Source organism: Lepidochelys kempii, chromosome 1 (genome assembly GCF_965140285.1).
Source record: "Lepidochelys kempii isolate rLepKem1 chromosome 1, rLepKem1.hap1, whole genome shotgun sequence".
NCBI lineage: Eukaryota > Metazoa > Chordata > Testudines > Cheloniidae > Lepidochelys > Lepidochelys kempii.
In genome coordinates, this window is record NC_136380.1 from 313,398,925 (window position 1) to 313,417,719 (window position 18,795).

At 38.5% G+C, this 18,795-nt stretch overlaps 1 protein-coding gene across 4 annotated transcripts in view; it reads right to left on the minus strand.

Annotated features, from left to right (window-relative positions):
• Positions 1 to 18,795, minus strand: part of GRM8 (glutamate metabotropic receptor 8) — a 455,209-nt gene that overhangs the window by 167,539 nt on the left and 268,875 nt on the right. For all 4 annotated transcript variants that reach the window (XM_073328248.2, XM_073328251.2, XM_073328250.2 and 1 more), the window contains one exon: positions 677 to 877. In XM_073328248.2, coding sequence (XP_073184349.1) covers positions 677 to 877 — 201 coding nt within the window. The remainder of the gene's footprint in view (positions 1 to 676; positions 878 to 18,795) is intronic.

The following is an 18,795-nucleotide window of genomic DNA, read 5'->3' on the forward strand; positions in this document are numbered from 1 at the left end:
TATTCTTTAGCAGCCTCTTCTGACAGTGGCATAAGCATCCATAACTATATTTCTCCAGCAGGCAGATCCCAGCTGAACAGAAGCTTATGCAGTGTAGGTTGTTGTGGTGGTGGTTTTTGTTGGGATTTTTTGGTTTGTTTTTTTAACACCGTGCATGGCTTAAAATTGACTACATCACTGAATCAAAACCAATGACACAGAACAGAACCCAGAAGGGTTAGAAATTATTTAATCAAGTTTTAAATATGTAAATACAAAGCAACCTCCAAATTATTCACTATTGTAGGAAAATCATTAAACTGATTTTAAAATAAAATAATTTGCAAAAAGGCATTTTCCACAATTCATTCCTTAACAAATGCACAGACAAGCACCATCACAGGAATTTAATCTGCCAGTAGGACTGCATGAGTCCTCTAGTTGTTTCTATAATAGCAGTTTTCCACCAGAATAGTTTGATTGACAGATTCTTATTTTTAAATGTCTGCCTCTTTTAGCGGCAGCTTAATGTTACGATGGGGTTTCAAAGCAGGTGGGAAAATTCACACTTCTGATTAAAAAGAGAACTGCTTCTAATCCTGTGTTTTCCACTGTGACTGAAAGTGTCCTATATATAGAAGAAATCCTGTCACTTCTGAAGCATTTAGAGAAGAAGAAAAAAATGCTTATAACTTACCATTAAAGTTTACAGCCCGGATATAACTAAGTAGCTCTTTACCATCAATCGTGCTCATCCTTGGACACAGACCAATATAGCCAGGACAGAGATCTTTATGCATGCTATGTAGTGCATAGGCCATGGAATATACAGCATCAATTACAAACTGGACCTTTCCTTCTTGCTCATAGGCTGAATCTCTAGCAATTCTTTCCAAGCCTATGGAAAAGAAAGAAAAAAAAGAGTCAGATCACTTTGTGCGTATGTGCATAATCCTATGTGAATTCCTAGAGTTCATCAAAAACAATTAGAGTCAATTGATAGATCAAATTAGGGCCCAGATATCCATCAGTGGAACAAATTAAACAAGATAAAATATGGCCATCTGGTTTCACCTCTAATCATTATACACTAAGCCAGGTTTATAAACTGTATATTGAGTTCTGGGCTGGGAAAGAGGAGAAAATATTTGATTACAAGAAAAATAGAAAAAAAAAGTAGATTTGTATTTCCAAAATCTCTCTTTCTGGCTTACTGACTCCCATTGAACAGTTGGTTACTGTTATTTATAGGACACTTTTACAGCAGCTTGCCATTCTGGTTTAAATGAAATTTAGTGAATACCTTGATTTTTATCTACATCTATTGTTTGATAAACATTATTTAACCATGTTGAAAAGAAGGTGAATATTTGCCAAGTGCTGCTACCATCTGTTTCTCTGTTTAAGAATGCCTATTTTGAAGTCTTTTCCCTATATTTAACACTAAGTTATTTCTCAAATTGAGAATCCTGTATCTTATTCTAATTTATTTGCTTCTTTTTCTCATAAAGCCTTTATTTTCCATAGAAAAAAATTCAGACCAAATGAGTGCGCACATGGATCACATGAAGTAGCTTGAGGTATGGGTGGTTAGGATGGGCAGAGGACACTTAACCAAGAAGAAGAGGTAGATGAAGTTTTATTTAAATAACTAACAAAATCATCCAAAACACAGGACTTGGTGGTGATGGGGGACTTCAGCGACTGAGACATCTGTGGGGAAAATAATACAGCAGAGCATCCAACAAGTTCTTGGAATGGACTGGAAATATTTTTTTTATTTCAGAAGGTGGAGAAAGCAACTAGAGGAGAGGCTTTTCTAGATTTGATTCTGACAAACAGGGAGGAACTGGTTGAAAATTTGCAAGTGGAAGGCAGCTTGGGTGAAATTGATCATGAAGTGATAGAGTTCACGACTCTAAGACACAGGTGCAAGAACAAGGGGTGCTGCCGCACCCCGTGGCTTGAAGTGGTTTCCATCATATACAGAGTTTACAGTTTGGTTCAATGGCTCTCAGAACCCCCACTATACAAACTGTTCCAGCACCCCTGCTCTAAGGAATGGTAGGAGGGAAAACAACATAATAAAGAGAATAGACTTCAAGAAGACCGACTATAGCAAACTCAGAGAATTAGTAGGTAAGAGTCCATGCGAAGCAACTCTAAGGGAAAAAAGAATTTAGGAGAACTGGCTGGTTTTTAAAGAGATATTATTAAGTGCATAAGAGCAAACTATCCCAATGAGAAGGAAAGATAGGAAGTATGGTCAGAAACCACACTGACTTAACCAAAAAATCTTCAGTGACCTGAAACTCAAAAAAGAGTCATACAAAAACTGAAACTAGGTCAAAATACAAAGGATGAATATATATAAAAAAACAAAACAAGCAAGTAGGGATAAAGTTAGAAAGACCAAGGCACAAAATGAGATTAAACTAGCAAGGAATATAAAGGGTAACAAGAAAAGATTCTATAAATGCATTAGAAACAAGAGGAAGACCAAGGACAGGGTAGGCCCATTATTCAGTGAGGAGGGAAAGACAATAACAGAAAATGCAGCAATGGCCAAAGTGTTAAATGCCATTTTTGTTTCAATTTTTACCAGAAAAGTTAGCAGTGATCTGACAACTAACATAGTGAACATCAGTGTAAATGGGATAGCATCCAAGGCTAAAACAGGAAAAGAACAAATTAAGAATTACTTAGACAAGTTATATGTCTTAAAATATGCAAGGGCTGATGAAATTCACCCTAGAATACCTAAGGAACTGGCTGAAGAGATTTCTGAGCCATTAGCGATTATCTCTGAGAACTCACAGAGGATGAGAAAGATCCCAGAGGACTGGAAAAGGGCAAACATAGTACCTATCTATAAAATGGGGAATAACGACAATCCAGGGAATTATAGAACAGTCATCTTAACTTTGGTACCCAGAAAGATAACGGAGGAAACAATCAATTTCTAAGCACCTAGAAAAAATAAGGTGATAAGTAACAGTCAACATGCGTTTTTCAAGAACAAATCACATCAAACCAACCTAATATCCTTCTTTGACAAGATAACAAGCCTCGTGGATGGGAAGAAGCAGCAGATGTGATAAAGCTCAACTTTAGTAACTTTCGATATTGTGTCACATGACCTTCTCATCAACAAACCAGAGAAATATAGCCTAAACAAACCTACTATGAGGTAGGTGTGCAACTGGTTGGAAAACCATACACTGAGTGTAGTTATCAATGGTTCAAAATTAAGCTGGAAGGGAATATTGAGTGGGGTCCTGGAGGGATCTGTCCGAAATTCAATAGCTTCATAAATTATTTGTATAATGGCATAGAGCGTACACGTATAAAGTTTGTGAGTGATACCAAGCTGGGAGGGGTTGCAAGCACTTTGGAGGGCAGGATTAGAATTCAAAATTATCTTGACAAACTGGAGAAATGATCTGTAATAAATACGATGAAATTCAATAAGGACAATGCAAAGTACTACTGTTAGGAAGGAATACTCAATTGCACAAATACAAAATGGGAAATGACTGCCTAGGCAGGAGTAGTGCAGAAAAAGATTTGAAGTTTATAATGGATCACAAACTAAATATGAATCAACAGTGTAATACTGTTGCAAAAAAACACCAGACATCATTCTGTAATATTTTAACAGGAATGTTGTAAGCAAGACACAAGAATGAATTCTTCCACTCCACTCAACAATGATAAGGTCTCAACTGGAGTATTTTATCCAGTTCTGGGCACCACGGTTCAGAAAAGATATCGACAAATTCAAGAAATTCCAGAGGAGAGCAACACAAATTATTAAAGGTCTAAAAATATGACCAATGAGGAAAAAATGAAAAATCCTGGGTTTGTTTAGTCTGGAGATGAGAAGACTGAAGGGGGATGTGATAACAGTCTTCAAATGTGTAAATGATTATTATAAAGAAGTGCATGATAAATTGTTCTCCTTAACCACTGAGCACAGGACAAGAAGTAATGAGCTGAAACTGCAGCAAGGGAGATTTAGGTTAGACATTAGGAAAAAATTTCTAACTGTAAGGGTAGTTAAGCACTGGAACAAATTACCTAGGGAAGTTGTGGAATCTCCGTCATTGGAGGTTTTTAAGAATAGAATAGACAAACACCTGTCATGGATGGTCTAGATAATACTTAGTCCTGACTCAATGCAGTGGACAGAACTAGATGATCTATTGGGGTCCCTTCAAGTCCTACATTTCTATGATTTCTATGTCTTAGACAGAGATTGATATTTTAAGCAAGAATTAGCAAAATATGGAAGGGAAAATTAGTTAATGTAAGTAGATATCAAGATATCATGAAGTTTATTGAAATTTTGCCTTTGACATCAAAGGAATTAAAATTTCTCCAAATACCAGGGTGAAATCCTGGATCACTGACATCAGTGGCAACACTCCCGCTGACTTCAATGGGGCCAAGATTTCATTCACAGATCTGTTAATTACCAGCATATTCAGTCAGCCACCATTCCATTCAAATTCTTTCAAGAGTGTTTTCAAAACAACAAAGGTTACTTCCTGCATCATTGATTTCTTTCCACTTATTTTGCCCACTATATTCAATTTTCTAAACAGAAAAAACATTTCTTGAAAATATCTATTTTGTTCCATTTTATCTTAAATAAAACAAGTATATTATTTATGTCTGTTAATACATTGAGCATAAGGTCTCTCAGACCTGCCATATCTCTGTGTTGAATCATTTTCTTTTTAGTTGTAAAGATACATCACGTAAACAAAGATTAACTGAAAAATAGCCAGGGATTATACCTGCAAGCATTTATTCTATTAATCCCACAGGCCTGCAATGCAATTTTCCTATGGTACACAGAACACAGAGAAGATTAGACGACTCTGTAGAGCTGGACAAATTTATAATTTGACAATCAGTGGTGCTGAGGGCCTGCTTGTCCTATAGACTTCTGTGGGAAATGTGGATACCCAGTACCTCTGAAAACCAGCTCACTACCTTCCTTATCTACTAATGGAATATTAGTGAGAACATTGCAGTTTCTTCAAAGGTACTAGTTCTTTGAAATAACATACATTTTGGGCACGTTTTGGATTGATTGTAAGCAATCGGATAGACACTTTCCAAGCTGTGTTACTTAGTGATTGGGGGGTAAATCACATGGTACTGCACCTGTTCTCTGACTGGATGAGTTTACAAGCTCTTCCTTGCAAATACTCAAGCATGCACATTTAAAATTTATGCTCTAGAAATAAATATTAGGGCATAAAACATTGAAATTCACAAACATTTATGAAACTAAATCAATGGCACAAATGTGCAAACAGCAAACTTTCTTTTTGCTAAACAATTAAAGAAAAATACGTAGTCCAATTCCCCTATCTTAGATTATGAATGCTCATTATTCAGAAATCTAGTTTCTTATCCATGCACATGGGATTTATATAAACAGCCCCTATTTGCTATAATCTTTCATTTTTATTCCTCAAAAATATGTGGTCATAAATCACTTTACCACCATAAATTTAGAAACAGTTTTATTATTTTAGTAGTACTGTACGCGTTTTCTTAATTAAAGGTGGGAGAATGACATAATAGGATTACTCTGTTTCAAAGATGCTAAAGACCTTTAGCAAGTAGCTCTTAAACCAAATATTTGACACCAAAGATCTATGCTTTCCATGATTAAGCGCAACAGGAAAACTGCAAATCATGTTTATGTTCAGGTCATTCTTCTTGAGATTTTCACCAGTTTTCTCTTGCTAGCATTCTCAAACATCTAAAACAGTAATTTACAAAGATGACAGTGACTCATCAACTTAAATTGGCTGTAAAATTTGACTACGCTGTACTTCCCAAAGTAAATATTAATGTATAGCTGTAAAATGGTGCATATCGTCAATGCTATAAATATGGTAACCACTCACAAAAAAGTCACACCTTTAGTAGTCATTATTATCAAACATTGTTTTTATTAAGCCATGGGTATCAAGTTACAACATTTTCATTTATAGCTAGAAACTAAGGTCTACAGGGCATCTTTCTACATATAATAGAGCCTTAATGAAAGAATACAACACTATAAATCTTGCAGCAGAATTTTTTAAAGATTTCATTAATGAGCTCTACAGTTTGTGATCTTGCACTGTATATTCAGGCAAAATTCCCATCGCACTCAAGAGGACTGCAGAATTTTATCTTCACAGAGACAACAATGTAAATACATCTTGGACAAAATAATATAATGTTGGCTAGCATATTAAGTTGTTCAGATATTAAGGTGATGATAATTTTGTTAGTTTTTTCTAACGAAATATATCATAATAGAGTTAGTATGTTGGCTGAGTGGGTGACTAAGTTCACAAATAGCCTCTAAAAGTGCTTCACACAGGAAAGATGCCAAATAAGAAGCAATTCTGAGAAGAAGTTAAGGGTTGAATTTGTCTTTTCCTGACTCGTTGAGAGGGAAAATTGGGAAAGCAACAGCAATGCAAGCAGAAGGATGTGAACGGACTGAGTATTCTCCATCAATCAATAGATGCCATTCTTTGATTTAATGAACTTGTGTCTGCTGTAACTTTTTTTTTTGTAGGGATTGTGCCTGCTTGTGCTAGTTCACCAAATAATGGACTGTGAGAATACTTCACAGCAGAGCAGGACAGGAAATGGTTTTCCCATCCTGTGAACATTTTTGAGATTTCAAACATTTTCCCTATTCTGAATAAGGACAAAAAGTCAAAATCTCAAAAATACGTATGAACCAAATAATAAAATCAGTTCAAGTCAAGCAAAATGTTTCCCTTGGGTAATTTTGAAACTTTTCATTTCTATTTTGACTATTTTTTTATTTTTATTTTGGTACTATAATTAGCTTACATTTCAAAACAAAATGTCATTTGAAATCAGAAAAACAGATTTTTTCATTTCAAAAACTGTCAAAATGAAATGTTTCAACCATTTTAAAACTTCAAGCTGAAAAATTCATCAAAACCAACCTTTCCTTCAAAAAGTTTTCATTTTGATAAATTAGCATATTCCAAAAAAAAGTCCTGTTGAAAAATTCTTGATCAGTTCTAGTTAGCAGTATATACAGAAGTTTAGTTAACATAGCGTACTTCTAGACACATAGCTTTTATTGTTTTTAATACTGTATGTGACATTATTAACAGTTTCACATTTTGTAATCATGTAGACACCCACAGGAATTAAAGTCTCATCACTGACATGTGATCATTTATTTTTTCAGGTTCTCTTCATTTTCTAAGACTCTCTGAAGACACATTGAATTTTCTAATGTGGATTTCAGAAGGTTTCCCCTTTTCTAGTTATCTGCCTTCATTGTTCATTGCAGCCCCCAAAACACTAAACCACTGATTAGATTGATCATAACTGAGGCTACGATTTAGTCATGGAGGTCACGGTGGTCATGGATTCCGTGACTTTGCCTGGCTTCCATGACTTCTAGGGCTTCAGGAGGAGGAGATGGGACTGTGCGCCCCTGCCCTGCCACTGGGCTGGCTGGAATCAGGACCCTGCATCCTCAGCCCTGTGGCTTCCTCTGGGGGCTGCAGCCAGGCTAGGGGCTGCAGCCAGGGCATGCGCCCGAGCCACCCAGTTTCCCAGGCTTGGCAGAGGATGCAGCTGGGGCTAAGCGCCTCATCCCCCTGGCTTCCACCAGGGGCTGCAGCTGGGACTGTGCACCCCTGCCCGGTGTTGTCCTGGGCTTGGCGGGGGCTACAGCCAGGGCCATGCGCCCTAGCCCTGCAGCGTCCCGGGCTTGGTGGGACTGCAGCCAGGGCCGCATGCCCCAGCCCCGCAGTGTCCTGGGCTTGGCAGGGCTGCAGCCAGGGCCATGCACTCCAGCCCCATGGCATCCCTGTGGCCATGCACCCCTGTCCCATAGATGGGCCAGCTCTGGAGCAAGGGCTGTCTCTCCCACCTCCCCCCTTGGCTGCAACCCTTGCTGTGGTCACTGGAGTCAGTGCTGTGCCCCCTGCCATGGTGGGGGGCTCGGCCTGTCAGTCCTTCCCCACCTCTTCATGGGACTCTATTTCTTCCCCCAACCTAGCCTGGTCCCCGGTTATTTTTAGTGAAGTAACGGACAAGTCACGGGCTTCGTGAAGTTTTGTTTATTGCCCGTGACCTGTTCATGACTTTTACTAAGTCACATGAAAAAAAATTAGCCCTTATCATAATAAATGAGAATATAACCCTTGGTGTGTTCTGAACCCCTGCATCTATCATATCCTCCAACTTTTGAAATGCAGTGAAGAAGAGTGATCAGTAAATTGGAAATTCACTATGATGCATATGCTATTTCTAGTAATAATAAATGTGTTCAAATAATAGTCTATCATCACAGTATCTGTTTGATACAATGTCTTGAGCATGAACAATTGTAAATCAATCTATGAAGTGCATTACACATAAATTGTCTGTTGCTGAAATTACAGTGGGTCAGACTATGCCACTCTTATTCACATTGATTAGCAGTTAGCAGTCTGTTTTCTTCAAGGAAACTACTCACGGAGTACTACTTACCCATTGAGAGTAAGAACAGCAGAATCTTTCCCTGTACATAAAACTGGTAATAATGAAATTGTACTTGTTCTCAGTAAATTGTAGCACTTTGCCTGTAGATCAATAGCTAAAGATACCTTCAATAGATTCCTCATAAAAGGAATGTGACCCTGGAGTTTATCAATATATTTCTACTGTTTACTTCTAGGGTAGGAAATACTGTACTTTGTGCCTGATACAGCATATTCACTCCAAAAATTTGTACAGAAGCCATAGGAGACATTGCAGGAGTGGGTTATAAAGTAAAGAAGAAGTTGGGTTACATGGAAGGGAGTCATAGCACTAAAATAAATCTGAGACCATAGAGGACATTTACAGTTTTTATCCAGTTATTATGCCAAAGAGCTAACTATCATCAAATCTGGTGAAAATGTATTTGTAATTCAGTCCATGCCCTTTGCAGCTTTCTTAACCATTTACATAATCACTTAAACATCACCGAATCGCATCTTGTTTCCTCCATTCCTGAGCTCGAAAAAAAAGACACTTAAACCAGAGATTTGTATTTCCATTCTGATTAAGGGCCTTGGTCTTGCAGATTTTATATCACAGGACATTTAGAAGAGTGTTAATGATTCATAGCCTCTTTCATTCTTTCTTTATTCCAGGGCTTAATGCACATTGAGTGAATATAACTGATGTGGATCTATATTATCATGGTGCTACAGTTCTTTAGCCCTCCAGTTATCACTGCTGCAACTTCTATGAACATAAAAGTTCAACCCAGGGTTATAAATTTAAATAAACACTGAATCAAGTTTCACAACTGTCATATTTAAGAATATTATGGAGTAGCAGCAATCACTCTATACTTAGGTTGCTGTAACTAAGTTTCTATTATAAGCCTCAAGTTGAATCTCCCTTCCCTAATAGCTACCAAAAAAATTGGAATATTGGTCTCAAAATTAGTTGGTTTGGCCTGGGAGTGAGGCAATTTTTTTAACCAAAGATGAAGTGAAATGACCAAGGAGCTCTTGAATCATGACAATCTAAAAATAGATTCTGCCTTAATTAATAATAGCTCAAAGCTATTCCCCCCCCCACACACACACACACTTTATAGCAAACAACAGAAAGGAAGCAAGAAAGTAAACCTGGTTTACTAAACTCGTTTACTAACACTGCTCAGGAGCAAAAAGAAGTTGATTAAAGACCCCCAGAGAAAGGATAACATGTAGAGAGATTTCACCAAAGAAATTTGGCTACAGTAATGGCAGAGGTTGGTAATTAGGGGATTGTGTGGGTTAGGCACACTCTTTAGTCTGACTGGTAAACCCTAGAGAAGTAGACTATGCCTGGCTGAGGCAATTGTATGTTTTGCAGAGACTCTGGACAGAAGCTTCAGGTGGGCTTTAATGCTAAATTACACCTGGACTAACAGTACTTCACTATAAATCTGGTGCCCTCCCACCAACTACTCAGTAGTTTGGGGTCCATTTCTCACTGTGAGTGAAATAAGTTATGCCAGACTCCTTGTATTTCCTCCCTATTTTAGGCACAAAATGCACATATATATTGTTCACCTTGAACAGATAAGGCAAAGCTACACATAGATCATCCCCTTTGTAGAAATCCAGCTAAGATACTGCTGAGCTAGATTCACAAAAGAACTTAAGTGCCTACCTGCCACTGTAGGCACCTAAATCCCAGAATCAGACCCACAGGGATTCATAAATCCTCCTCTCAGTTGAGCAGGGGGCTGGATCCTGCTTCTCCCACCTCCCAGGTGAGTGCTCTAATGCCCAAGCTACCAAGTCACACAGTGCAAAAGCTTCAACAGGAGAAACTGAAGAAGGCCCACATCAGAATACCCCATAGTTCCAATGGTTAGGGCACTCACCTGAGTGATAGCAAAGCCCTGTACAAATCCCTTTTCCCCCTCAGGTGGAGGGGGGACTTCAACCATGAGACTCCCACATCCCAGTGGAGTGCTCTAACTACTGGGAGTGATTGAGGGAGCACTAATTTCATTGTCTTATTCTGTTCGCCACAATGGTTTTTATGGGTTTTTTCGTTGCATTCAGCTGTGCTATACTACTGCATACTGGCGTCTGCTTCCTTCGCTTAATAGGATAGAGATTCAAATCCAAAAGGAGACGATGGTATACACATGTATAGTTACACATGCTAATTGTGTGGTTACCATGAGAAAATAGTGTCCGTAGTGTTTGTATTGATTTTCAGGACTGCACACTGTTGTTATGGAGACAATGGCTTGTGATTAATGCAACTTGTTACAAAGGATCTCAGCAAAAATTGCCATGAAAGAGCCAAAATAGAACAGAATAGCATCTCACCCTGGGTATACAACTAAATTTGGTCACTGATCTGTCTGTCTTAAAATAAATGCTTAGTCAATACAAAGGTACCTGGTCTCCAGGAGAAAGGCACCAGTCAAATGGCTGCATTCAGCAACTTGGCAGGAAAGAAATGGCAGTGAGAGAGTTAAGCACTTGAGGATTAAAGGTACTTTTGTCAGGAGGAAGCAAAGGGAGGAGGAAGAAGAAATAGTCAGCTGCAAGCAGGGCCACAAAGAGGTTTTGGAGGACTGGGGCAGAATCTGAAACTGAGGATCCTTATCCTTCCCAAAAAGTTGCCATGGCAATGAAAGACTCAGGAAGTGTCTCCTGTCCAACAGGGATGGGCCTGGCTCCCTGCTCCAGCCACGCAGGTTTGGCCCAGCCACCCCTCTGACATTTGAGTGAATGGCATTGTGACCAAGCACAGCGCCACTCAGGTCGACAGAGGGCCAAACCTGAGTGATTCTGCACCAGGTCGCAAAGCCATTAACTCAAATTCCACATGCTTGGGGGCTTTCTCAAATGGAGAACCTGGGCAAACTGTCCCTTTTGGTCCCCCTTCTACCCTCCAGGGTTTCTCTGGGAGAACATGGGAGTACGAAGGATGGGTGCTTGTCAGGAGACAAACAGAAGCATTTGGTGCTGGTATCTTAATTATGGAAATTATTATATTACAAATATTTCTGTAGAATAATTTGGAAACATAATTATAAGATAACTTTTCTATGCACCAGAATCTTCCCACTCCTGATTCTAGGACCTTAATATTTTATAAAAACTGGAGCTTAGCGAAAAAAAATCAGCATCACTGTTGCAACTAATAAAAAATAAAAATAATTAAAAAAGCCTATACAGGTTTGTGAAAATTTAAATATTCTACCTTTTCACCTGAGGGCTTTTTTTTGGGGGGGGGGGAGGTTTCCATACAGAGGAAGGCAATTTTTGAAGGCCAAAATGGGAAACTTTGTAACAAAAGCTGTGAACGATTCCAGGGTATGCTTTCATCATTTATTGCAGCCAAAATAAATACATCTGCCTTGCTGGAAATGGAGAAACGTCGCTCATCTCTAATCCAAATGAACACATCTTCACAAAAAAACTTTGAAATAGGCAGTTTTTCACATGTGAATATTCACAAAGTGAAAATCTGTAATTTCTCTGCAGCTCTAATTAGAGTTATTTTTTTCATCTCTATTTAAAGTTATACTTTTGGCTTAAATCTAATGGACTTGAGTCAATGCCACAGACTGCATGCCTCTGGTGGAAGAAATTTTGCTCAGATGGGTGCATATTGGTGCAAACCACCCACAAATGCTGCTCTGCCAAAGGGCCTGGAGCCAGCTAACGCTGCTCAGAAAGTGATTAGGGCTGACTGGGAAGTGTTTAGGGCTAGGGCAAGCAGGAGATGCGCTGATTCAGTTCATCTCCTGCAGTTTCCCCTGGCAGAGCTCTTATGGAGCCTTGGCTATAAAATTAAGCTGTATAGAATTCCCTTCATTGGCTCAGCTCTCCCTTTCAGGCACAGAGGGTCAGTTTTCACCCACAGTTCCCATGAGGATGAATCAGGCTCATTATCTAGAAACAATGTAGTTTATGATAGAGAGATCGAGTTGGTGTTTCTCAGGGCTGGCGATGATGTGCCGGCAGAGTGCTTGCAGCAAATTTTAGTATGATTTGTCTGAGACACACTGAATTAGGCAGCGCTGAATAAGATGATCATGGCTAATCAACAAGTCTTCAAATAACACATGATTTGAACACTTAAAACTGTACCTCACTGTACCCTGTTACTGCATTTCCACCTCTTATGCATTGCTACTAAAATTAAACAGTATTGAAACTCACTGGTATGCTCTTTGCCAGTACTGCGTTCTTGAGAGAGGGCTCTGTGGTCTGGGATCAACTACTTTAAGCAGTCTACCAGAGGCTAAGTTTGGTGACTATCTGAATGTGATGCAAGAGGCTTCTGTTTAATCTTACCTTACCTTAAGTGTAAATGGGGAAATGCAAGGTTGGCAGAGGGAAACATCTGGGTTATTTACAGGTGTTGATTCCAGTTATCCAACTAAATTACCCAGATGTATGTAGACGGTCTTTTAGTTCTGGGTTTGTTTAATGCCTAACAAAACAGGGGTCTGTCAAATAAATACATTATTAATAGTAAATAATAATAATCAGTGCAATACACAGAATACTGTTAAATGAAGTATGATCATTCACTTGATGCAATATACCCACAGTGTTACATTTTGCATATTGATACCAACAATACTTGTAGAAGGAGTTCTAGCCAGCTGCACCATTTTAAACTGTTATACCAGTATGCAGTGCATTATTGGATTGGAGCTGTATTTTTATCAATGATTTCTAGAGCTAGTATGAACCCAAAAGGCTAATCTTTAGTGGCTTGTACATATCACAATAAACTTGAGGCAAACATACAATCTTAGCTTATAGACAGCTTCAATCTACTGGGTTTTTCTGATACATGGAGAAATCAAATGAAAAAGGACATGTCACTTTAGACTTTCTGATGCTTATGTTTGAAGGAAAAGACAGCTTGTTATAGTCAGTCTGATACTATACACTAAGGAAAAGCTGGTTAAAAGTCAACTTTCAGCTTGTTCCCGATCTCATTTTGAATTTCTCTTGCCACTTTCATGTAATGCATTTTACTTCTACTAATAGTCTTTTGTAGAACTCTTCAGTAAAATAATGTCACCTTGTACAGTTCATGTTCCAATTCAGCAAGTGAAACTTTATCTCATTTCCAACCTTCGCTTTTCACCTGTCACTTTACTTCCCATCATTCTAACCTTCCATCCTGTTTGGTCCTGCTCCCTGAACTCCCACTGCGGGATCACCTATTCCAGCTGTCTCTAGCAACCAGAGAAATCCTAAGCTTGTTTTCTTCTACTGGCCAGCTGCCACTGCTATGCCCCAGAATTCTTTGTTCCCGTCTGTCGCATCAGGAGCATGCTGACTTTAAGCCCTACACCTGCTGTGATAGAAAGAAGCAAAGTATTCTCAGCCAGGATAGCTAATCCAGCTTTGGAAAACAGACCCTGGGGCTCAGCAATACAGGTGGCAAGAGTTAGACAGACAAATGAAAGTAAGAGAAAAAGACAACTAGAGGCAAGTCTACACTATGCTGCTCCACTATGGCGCGTCTGGTGAAGATGCACTATGCCGACAAGAGTGCTCTCCCATTGGCATAATTACTCCATCTCGGTGAGAAGAGAGAAATTAAAAAACAGAAGGATTTTTTTTGAGGATCTTATTCATGATCTTTGAACATCTATATTTGTCAAGGCAAAGCTCTTCAGCTGGAGTAATCAGCCCAGCTCCATTGAAGTCAATAGTCCTGGACTGATTTACGCCAGCTGTGGATCTGTCCTCATACCTCTCGGATTGCACTATTGTAACCATGCCTGGAATGTTATATTGAGAACTTTAATTTTCAGGAGAGATGAAGTAACTGCCTTCTCTTGCAATGCAAGACAGTGGAACAATTTCTTCATTTTCTTGAGTGTTTGTTTTTAAATCAGAGGCCCAGAGATGTGATGGAAATTCAAATACAATTAAAAAAACCCTAGAAATAGGGTAGCTCAGAGAAGTTTTGGTGACTCTCTCACTTAACACCCTCAATTCTAATGTATATGTATGTTTAGATATAGATATATAACAAATATGTAATTCACGATACAATCATCATTGTAAACATGTCAGCCAGATTATACTTATTTTGTAATTTCAGTTTCCTGAAAGCTACAGTAAAGGCCAAAATAGGTCTAGTAATGTTCAGAAAGAACAGCAGAAAGGGATGGAAGTGAAACACAATAACACAGTAATTACTAAAAAGAAAAGGAGTACTTGTGGCACCTTAGAGACTAACCAATTTATTTGAGCATATGCTTTTGTGAGCTACAGCTCACTTCATCAGATGCATACTGTGGAAAATACAGAAGATGTTTCTTTTTATACACACAAATCATGAAAAAATGGGTGTTTATCACTACAAAAGGTTTTCTCTCCCCCCACCCCACTCTCCTGCTGGTAATAGCTTATGTAAAGTGATCACTCTCCTTACAATGTGTATAATAATCAAGGTGGGCCATTTCCAGCACAAATCCAGGGTTTAACAAGAACGTCTGAGGAGGGGGGGCGGGGTAGGAAAACAAGGGGAAATAGGTTACCTTGCATAATGACTTAGCCACTCCCAGTTTCTATTCAAGCCTAAGTTAATAGTATCCAATTTATAAATGAATTCCAATTCAGCAATCTCTCACTGGAGTCTGAATTTGAAGTTTTTCTGTTCTAATATTGCAACTTTCATGTCTGTAATCGCGTGACCAGAGAGATTGAAGTGTTCTCCGACTGGTTTATGAATGTTATAATTCTTGACATCTGATTTGTGTCCATTTATTCTTTTACGTAGAGACTGTCCAGTTTGACCAATGTCAAATGTCAGCTATTACCAACAGGAGAGTGGGTTTGTTTGGGGGGGGGGGAGAAAACCTGGATTTGTGCTGGAAATGGCCCACCTTGATTGTCATACAAATTGTAAGGAGAGTGATCACTTTACATAAGCTATTACCAGCAGGAGAGTGGGGTGGGGGGAGAGAAAACCTTTTGTAGTGATAAAACCCATTTTTTCATGATTTGTGTGTATAAAAACAAACATCTTCTGTATTTTCCACAGTATGCATCCGATGAAGTGAGCTGTAGCTCTCGAAAGCTTATGCTCAAATAAATTGGTTAGTCTGTAAGGTGCCACAAGTACTCCTTTTCTTTTTGCGAATACAGACTAACACGGCTGTTACTCTGAAACAGTAATTACTATTCAGGGTCAAGAACAACTGAGACATTTTTCCTAGTTGTAATCAGTTTATAATTACAGTCCTCGAAACTAGGCAACACAAAGACACTGATAGAAAGTACCAGCCAGCTTCCATGCTATAAATGTATAGTCTCTTTAGACTCTTTATCTTCACTGCCCTCAGAGGCAACTGGAAATCTGCAGTTTGGGGCCTAGTGCTCTCTTCATTAGTAACAGCATCCAGATGTACAGGTTAATGTTCTGGAGAAGCTAATTTATCAAAAAAAACTCCATGGAATATAACAAACACCACATTTTTTTAAACATATATATCTAGCAAAGCATGAAGAAAAAAGAGATTTCCTATTTAGTACGTGACATCTAACAAGCCTGAATAAAATGAAAAATGTTTTTCACCAGATGAAATTAACAACAGCAACAATCAGGTATTGCAACTCATTCAGTCAAGTTAAAATGGAAAGGACATACTGCCATTTTCTGTCGATGATATTAACTCCTTCAGTGTCATGACTCTAAGAAAGGCATGTCATTTAAACAGGGTTAATAATATTTTCAACTGGTCTACCTGGTGAATTAAATATATTTGCAAAGCCATTTGCTGGACTACGGTCTATAGACATTATATGACTAAAGTCTGGAGGAATTAATCCCAATGAAACCTAAGTGGCATCCTCCCACATATCTTAATGGGAGAATTATCTGTTAGCAAAATCAGACCATGGATGGAAAAAGCATTTGATTTATTTACCAATAGCCCGCAATGAGTTGGTCTATCATTATTTAGTTAATATCACCATTGCTTACAACAGATAGAAAATGACAAACATATTTGACATGAAGGATGTTAAAAGTGTGTATGCTGATGATCAGTTAAACAAAACAAAGTTGTTTTATGACACATTTGTGCATTGCTATGAAAAGGAAATCATAAATCCTATTATTAGCATTGTGGCCATATGAAGTAGGATGTTAAGTTTAAATATGTCTGGTCTATGTTCCAGAACTTTTTAAAGTATACAGAACCCAATTTTTGGTCTGAACTTGGCAGCATCCTTTTAAGCAGAAGCGCTATATTTGGAATTGCTGAATCCAGATTTCTCACCTTTCTGAAACCTATGAACAATCTCTTAGTATTGGAGTGGAAACTCATTGAAAACATGCCAATATTAGAACTAAACGGCTCCTTAAAAAACCATAGTCTACAGAATATTGTCCAAGCCAAAACCTAGCATCATTACGAACATGTCAAGGGACAATTTATTCAAGACATCTGACCTTAAGAGAAAATGATGATATACTGAAAGATATATTTAACAATCCTCACAATGCCCCAGTGAAAAAAGATGCCTTTGCAACCTTCATGGGCCATCATTCCCCTTCTCCCCCAACACTCCCCCACACACACACACACATAATTTCTGGGGAATATAAAGAGATTGATACATTTTGCAAGAGACTTAAAATTTCTCAACCAGACTAATGAAATGATTTGGGCACCAACACCCCCACATGGCTGAATCATCTCCTTTGGCTGGCTGAGAAAGTTTATATCTGGCCAGTAAAGTTTTGGAACTAGCATGATCTTAGCTTTCCAAAATATTAGGAGGGAGAAATTGTGAAGCCTTGCACCACCTGGGGTTTTCCTTGCTGGTCCTAATCACATCAAAGTGCTGCCTAGTCTCTGCCGTGCATCAGTATGGAACCTAACAAGCTCATAGCCAAGCTGGTATAGTGCTTCTGTCATGGATCAGGCAACACAGCAGTTCAAATCACAGCAACACGTACTTTACTAGCCACCTGTGTCACCTAATCCAGTAGGTGCGATGTGTACGAATTTTTAGCCTTTAATAAGCATCCCAGTCCAATTATATTCCTCTTAGAATGCTCATCATTATAACTCATGGTGAGCTTTCCTCTCACCTTTGTTATGACACTCAAATTAATACTTCCAGTTTGAAGGAACCCAATTCAATTAAGCTTTTTGTTTGTTTGTTTGTTTTGTCCTGAAGGCTAAGTCAAAAGGTTGGTCAAGCCAGAAACAGAAGTAGAGCTTATTCAGGAACTCATATAACTGTAATTCCTTGACACCAAAGTCAGCAAATTTGTTTAGATGTATATAACTCCCACTACAGTAAATGGAGGTTAGCATGTTTATGAGTTGCAGGATCAAATAATATATTAGCTGCAGTACTAAAGCAGAAGATGTATTTAATCTTGTTACATTTAAAAGCACTAAACTTCTTTCATATAGCAAAAATTATTCTGAACTGATAGTCTGAAAGATCTCAAAATGGCTCTTTATGAAAAAGTAGATTTAATCAATGTTTTGCTTAAGTATCCCAATGAATAACTGTGTTCCAAAATGTTCCTGTGAAGGAAAGAATTTACCAGTTGAGGACTGTTTTTTCCTGTCTAAACAGCATATTAAGATTTGTAGTTTGTCTGTGTAGAATTCAGAGGCCAGATGCTGACTCCAGTTACACAAATATAAAGCCAGAGTAATTCTATTGAAGTAAATGGATTTCTACTGGCATAGCTGTGGCCAGAAGCGGTCCCTTACTATTTCTTGGTAAATCAGAATATATCCTGAAGGTGGCATAACACTAGTGGTCCCTTCCTGCTATACGTTCCATGTCTGCCAACTCCTGAGAACTCAATCACGAGAACTGGATTTCTAAAGACAGGCATTCAGGGGGGTTGTTTACTATGCTCCTTCGCATTTCTCCTCATAATGAAAGATTTCATTTTACTGAGGTAAGCAAAGTGCCTTCTTGAAAGGATATAGTGCAACTATGTTGGGATTATTTACTTGCCTCATCAGTTGCACTTTCCCCTGACTTTCTTTTTGACAAAGTTCCCTTCCATCGTCTACAGTACACTAAACATCAGATTCAGTCCTTTGCATGCCTTATAGCAAATAACCGTGCTAATCAGCAGGTAATTCAGATGGTCCTGAATTTTTGCTCAAGTATTTTCAGCTTCCAGCCCTCCAAATCTTCTGACAAAACCTTGGGGGAGTTCGACTTCTTTGGTCCAAAAAGAATAAGAGAGAATGAGAAAAAGAGCAGGAGAGAGAGATTCCTCTCAGAAAAG